At 33.3% G+C, this 6000-nt stretch overlaps 1 protein-coding gene across 1 annotated transcript; it reads right to left on the reverse strand.

The window, feature by feature from the left end:
- Nucleotides 1–798: 798 nt before the first annotated feature.
- LOC145571006 (UDP-glucose 6-dehydrogenase 3-like) lies at nucleotides 799–1576 on the reverse strand. Its single transcript, XM_081630114.1, has 2 exons — nucleotides 1313–1576; nucleotides 799–1212 (listed from the first exon to the last, which is right to left on the reverse strand). Exons 1-2 carry the CDS (start codon nucleotides 1574–1576, stop codon nucleotides 799–801), a joined length of 678 nt encoding a protein of 225 aa, XP_081486240.1.
- Between the last annotated feature and the right edge of the window lie 4424 nt (nucleotides 1577–6000).

Below are 6000 nucleotides of genomic sequence, written 5' to 3' on the forward strand. Positions count from 1 at the left end.
ACATAAATATATAATGTCTTGAAGTTGATGTGAACGTGGCCCTAATAGTTATTATTCGAAGAATTCAAAGCTACTATGTACTCGAGTATAATCCTACTTAGTAATCAAGGAACAAGCTTAAGCAGGCAGCCTACTCAGATTAATCATCTCAAGTAAAAGCAAGCAAACATATTAGGCACAACGAAGCAAGTTTGGACATCTGCCATAGAAGAAACAATATGTGACAAACCAATGATTCTTACACCCATCACGAAGAAAACTTGAAAGAAAATAGAAATTCAAGTAGAAACTAAATCATTGTTTCATTAAAAACAAATTCGTATACATTGAAAAGGAGACATTAAGACACTACAAGTATAATAGTGCCAAGGGAGAGTGGAAAGCAGTAGTTGCATGGGTAGCAGAGGAAAATCAAGGTGCCCAAATGCAGGGAGCGTCTAGAATTTGTGCTATTACACCAACCCAAGGAGAAGGAATAGCAGTATTGCAAGCAGTACGAGAAATCCCAGCACAGCTGAAGAACATAATTATCAAATCAGACTCAGAAAAGTTAGTGCAGGCTCTCATAAACCCAAAACAAGCGGAGGAGGAGCTGAGGCAGATCATCATAGACATAAAGGATGCTGCGGAGGAAAGGGACTGTGCTTTATGCATCAGAGCGCAACGTCAACTGGTCCATAAAGCCCATGTACTTGCAACAGATTGCAGGAAATATGGGTGAAGGTTAATTTGTTTGTATTATTTACCCACTGTTGAAAAAAAAAATACGACACTACAAGTATACAACTAACTGATATCTCAAGCATGTCCTCTAATTTTCACGACATATGGAGGGACGATGTTTTGGTCGTTGATCTGTTGAATTTGTTGGAGATGGGGTTGAAGAGCATCGCAAGTATCAAACAAATATACCTTAGAAGTAGTAAATAGACAAATTTGATCAAAATCAATCTGATTGTAATGCTCCCAATTTTGAAGAAAGCAGATTGCGTTAGCACGATCCCAAAAATTATTATTGTTATTGCCAATGTCTTGGTGCACTGTAATCCATGGATTGTTCCCTTGTGTATAAGTTGGTGGGAAACAATCATCTATATCCGCAGCAGGAGCTCTTGGATCATGTATCCGAAGCCTTCTTGCTTTTTCCCCAACAAGTATCTTGCAGATTCCTATTGCAGCGGAGTTATCAACATCACTTGTATTAGGTTTGTACTAGTCCCAAAACTATTACGATCCTTTGCTCCAAGGAATTAAAGTGATGCAAAATTTGAGAGACAAATTGACTTTTGTAGTTCTCATGGTATTTTATTACATCATCAAAGAGTCGAACTGCAAGTTTATCACCACCCAACTCTGCTATATGTTTGAAAAACATCAGATCTCGCGTTAGTGCATGTCCACCCAAGCCGGCCGTAATGTCAAGGAACTGATCCCCTATCCCAGGATCACTTGCGACAATCTGTCTTACTTGCTCTATATTACCTTTTTCTTCCCCATCCCCTGTTATATTATCACAAGCTCGAGTCATTATTTCCATCAATGTAGCCTTAAAAGCCAACATCACATTTGCACCCATTACTCCTACAGCAGCTGAAGTATGATGTCCATACAAAAGAATATTGTTTTAAGCAACCCAATTTGGAGCTAAACGGTAAAAATCAGCTACAACATTAATGATATTCACTTTCCCATGACATCTTGATATGACAACTTGACTAGGTTGCCTTAAGTTTTGCAAGGTTGTCCCGGCCGAGAAGAATTCCGGAACCTAGAAAATTGGAAAATCATCCGCAAAAATATTGTCAACTAGAACATCTCTAATTATGTTCGCCAAAGTTATTCTCACATCACGAGGAAATGCACACTTCATTACAATGACTTTTGGTGGCAATGCATGTGTCAGAATTTGTCTTAATGCTTGATCCCAAAATGTCAATTTGAGCCTCTTTTTTCTCCCAATGCCAAATTTCTTTGTCTGTACATCTGTAGCAACTATAATCATCTAAAAATTGTTAACTTGCAATCCAATATTCATATCTTGAAACGCAACATTGCCAATAGGTGTTGCTGTAGTTCTTGCCATCAATGCATTAGCTAATCCTGCCTCGAACACACTTAGGGGTTGCACTTGCCACCTTTTTATTTGAACTTCATATCGGTGATCACAAAGCGCTTATTTGGCCAAAATTCTGCCATTACTAAAGTACTCAACACTCCAAGTTTTGTTGCCCCAACACACAGTATGTTGGTTATATCATTTATCGCAAGTTGATGAGCCGCCATTGATATCGATCTACAACCTACAGAGAATTTTTATAATGTACTGCTATTATTTCCATGTATTTATAAAACAAAAACTTTCTTAATATTGCTAAAAAAAAAAAGCTTTTCTAATACTTCCTAATATCCTAACCCACCTAACATGCATTATGTATTAATTCTTGGATTATTTTTATTTTATTTTAAGATGCAACATTTTTATATTTTAAATTTATACATAATTTTAAATAGGCCTTAACATCCATTGGTTGGTAGTTAAACCTTCATTAATCTTTAATTGCAACCAGCAAATTTCATTCCCTAAATTCCTTCCAAATTGCAACCATCAAATTCCAAGATCCAAAGTTTGCACAAAGCTATACCCACCCCATTACCCCCATACCCCAGCCACCTGTCCCATACCCCTACACCCCCTTACTGCCCCCTACCCCTTACCCAAACGGCCAAACACCCACACCACCTAAGTCCCTAGCCACCGCAACCACCACCACCATCATAAAATCAAGAAAATCAACCAATAATCCATGAAAATCAACCACAAAAACTAACGAAAATCAACCAAAAAAACAACGAAAATCAACCAAAAACCAAAGAAAGCTATCGGAAAAAATATACCGATTCTGAGAAATAGCGATGGCGAAGTAAAACTATCGGTAAATTAATTTTTTACCGATAGATTTTTCTAGCCCTCAGTAATTCCCATTGAGCGTTTTCTTGTAGTGTACGTCGAATTTCAAAAGAAGAAAGCATTCATTATATTACACATGTAATTTGTCATTAAAATATTGATCATTAGTTATTGCCTGTTGATAAATTTTAAACGATCACTAATCAAAATTCTTTGTCTTAATTACACGGCTATTTGCTTCCAAAAAAAAAAAAATAACACGGCTTTAGACACTAAATGTCATGAACTAATTACATATAGAGAATTGATAAAGCCCAAATTCATCTATGAAAAAAAATGAAAAATGTAAAAACCCACATTCATTCATCAACTAAATTAACACCGAAAATTAAAAACCCAAAAAGAAAAATTCAAATTTGATTAGCAAGAAACTCGATCAAATACAAATTAATCAACATTATAAGATTAAAAAAAAGGAGTTATACAAATTTTAAAAGACGACTAATCAAACTTTAAATGCAATCTAGACATAAAAAGTGTAAAAATGAAAAAAAAAAAAAAAAAACCACATTCATTCATAAAATAAATTAACACTGAAAGTAATAAAAATAAAAAAAATAAAACCAAAAAAGAAAGAATTCAAACTTGATCAGCAAAAAACTCAAATAAAAATTAATCAACATTAAGATTAGAAAAAAAGAGTAATAATAATAAGGAAACGAAGAAGAAGTATTTACCAAGAATCAGAATTTAGGTTTTGACAGGTTTTTAAAGGGCTCGTAGTCTGATTGTGGTAGGCTCAAAATATTGATCAGAACTTGCAAAAGATGGCAGTTTCTTTGAGGAAAGATTAGGAGATTTTGATGATTTTTATTATATAGGTTAGATCAATATTACGGCTTCACTATTTGCTATTAAACTAGCAATTAGTGAATTGGGTGGAATATGGCGTCAATTTTCTCAGTCAATAAAACTAGACTTAAGTTGTTAAATAGTGAACCAAACACCAGCTTTAAGTTGCCATTTATATAACTTGTAAAATTAAAATAACTTTCCAAAATAAAAAATGTACTCTACCTTCCAAATAATACCAATGTAATACTCCAAAATATTTACGAATTTCCTAGATAATTTTTTTGAAAGACTAGACTAGATAAATTTTGAGTACAAAAGAAAATACAATATATACCAAGTAGGCCTAGTTATTGGGAGGGTTAGTGAGGGTCGGTAGTGGATTAGGTTAATGCGAGTTGCAAGTTGATAATGGACGGGCCAATAAAATATTAATTAAAATAAATTTTGGACAAAGATATAATTAAGTATATATGAATATGAAAATATGCATGTAATTTATTTTACCTAATCTATTTTTTTATCTATTAAATTGAAAATATATCATGACCCTATAATGGCCCTACCCAATAAGATCTTACCCATTAATGACCCTATTATCATTGGGACCTTACCCATTAATGACCCTATTATCAATGAGTAACTACCTGATAACCAGGTCTAATACCAAGTATGTCAATTTGAACTAACAAAGGTTACTATGTACATATTTTAACTTGGTTTTTCTAATATTTTTGTATTATAAAATAATAAAATTTAATCTAAATTTATTTATTACTTTAGTTTACAAAAAAGAAAAAAAAAGTCATATTAGGGCTTCATTACAACCATAATTAGTCTCATTTTTTTCAGAGTACAGAAATAAGAAGGCAATTCTATTACCACATACAATTTCAAATGATTCTGATTTAGGAATTTCAGCTATTAATTTCATTAATAATTATAACTATACATATAGTAGTCCTGTACAAAAAACGAGCACATTAAATAAAAGATCATTACAAATAAATATCCCATGAGAAATAACATTCATAACAAAGTAAAAAAACAATAAAACTTAACATTCAAAGGAAAATAAAATAAACATGATTATAAAGCCAAGAAGAGGAGATCATTAACAATACAAAGACATCTAATAATAAAGTTTACACCTTGTGCAATTTTTTCGGGGACAAGTCAACAATGTCTTCACACTTGCCAATTTGTTGCAAATCTCTTCCGGCCGTGGCCACTCGTGTGGGAACCGGCTGAACCTTCCTTGGTTACAAACAGTGTGCTGCACATCCAAGTATTGCAGATTCTTACAACAATCTAATATCATTGACAAACCATTCACTGAGATAGAGAACGCCGAAATACTCAAATGCTCAAGTAGAGTAAACCCTTCTACAATCGCTAAAGCTGCCTCATCTGACACGCAACACCCAGAAGTCCCTTCAACTAATGTCAAACTTCGAATTGGTTTGCAACATTGTGTAAAAGTTGGCAACATGCTAATATGACAACAAACTCTCTCCAAATTTTTCATAAGGGGACACACCCACCATGTAATAAATTCATAACATTCAGAATTTTTTACAATTGTAAAACCAGGAATATTAGACAAAGGGATCATCTTGTTTGGGGACACAAAGCTTTTCAATAGAGGTAACCTACATTGAACCAAAAAATAAATTTCAATTAATAAGAGGAATTTGTTCACTTATCATAGGATTAAGAAGGAATGTGAAATGAAAAAAAAAAAAAAATCTTGACATGGAAATGAACTTCTACAACCTTAGTCTTGGAATACTAGCACCATCACCAACACACACAACAAATAAACATAAAGGGTAAACAAAGAGGATCTTAGAACAATCAATCTTCACATCTGAGAGAAAGTTGCAACAAGTAAGCAAATCTATAAATCTGATCCGATATTGGGAACATCTACACTTACACGAAGAAAAAAGAAAAATAAAAATAAAATATCTAATACTAATTCTGTTTTTTAAGCTGTGACACTTTTCATTTCACGAACCCCTAGGCAATTTTTGGGGAGAAAAGATATAGAGAGGTGTAGAAAGGGAGGGAGCGGGCATGTGAAAGAATTTGCCCAATAAAAGTGACACAACCAATTTAAAACTCCATTATATAGAAAGTGTAATACCCCGTATTTTTTAAACCCGTTTACTAATTTATTAACTATGGATTTTTCCGAGATATTTCAAATATTATGTTATTATTATACAAATCATTTA

Source organism: Chenopodium album, chromosome 12 (assembly GCF_948465745.1).
Source record: "Chenopodium album chromosome 12, dcCheAlbu1.1, whole genome shotgun sequence".
NCBI classification, from domain to species: domain Eukaryota; kingdom Viridiplantae; phylum Streptophyta; class Magnoliopsida; order Caryophyllales; family Amaranthaceae; genus Chenopodium; species Chenopodium album.

What these genes read in the sequence shown, in the direction of transcription:
- LOC145571006 (XM_081630114.1), bottom strand. Translation starts at nt 1,576, where the DNA reads ATGGGTGCAAATGTGATGTTGGCTTTTAAGGCTACATTGATGGAAATA. An exon ending in CAGTTCGACTCTTTGATGAT is followed by an intron (nt 1,213 to 1,312) that starts GTAATAAAATAC and finishes TTTTGGGACTAG; the next exon opens with TACAAACCTAATACAAGTGA.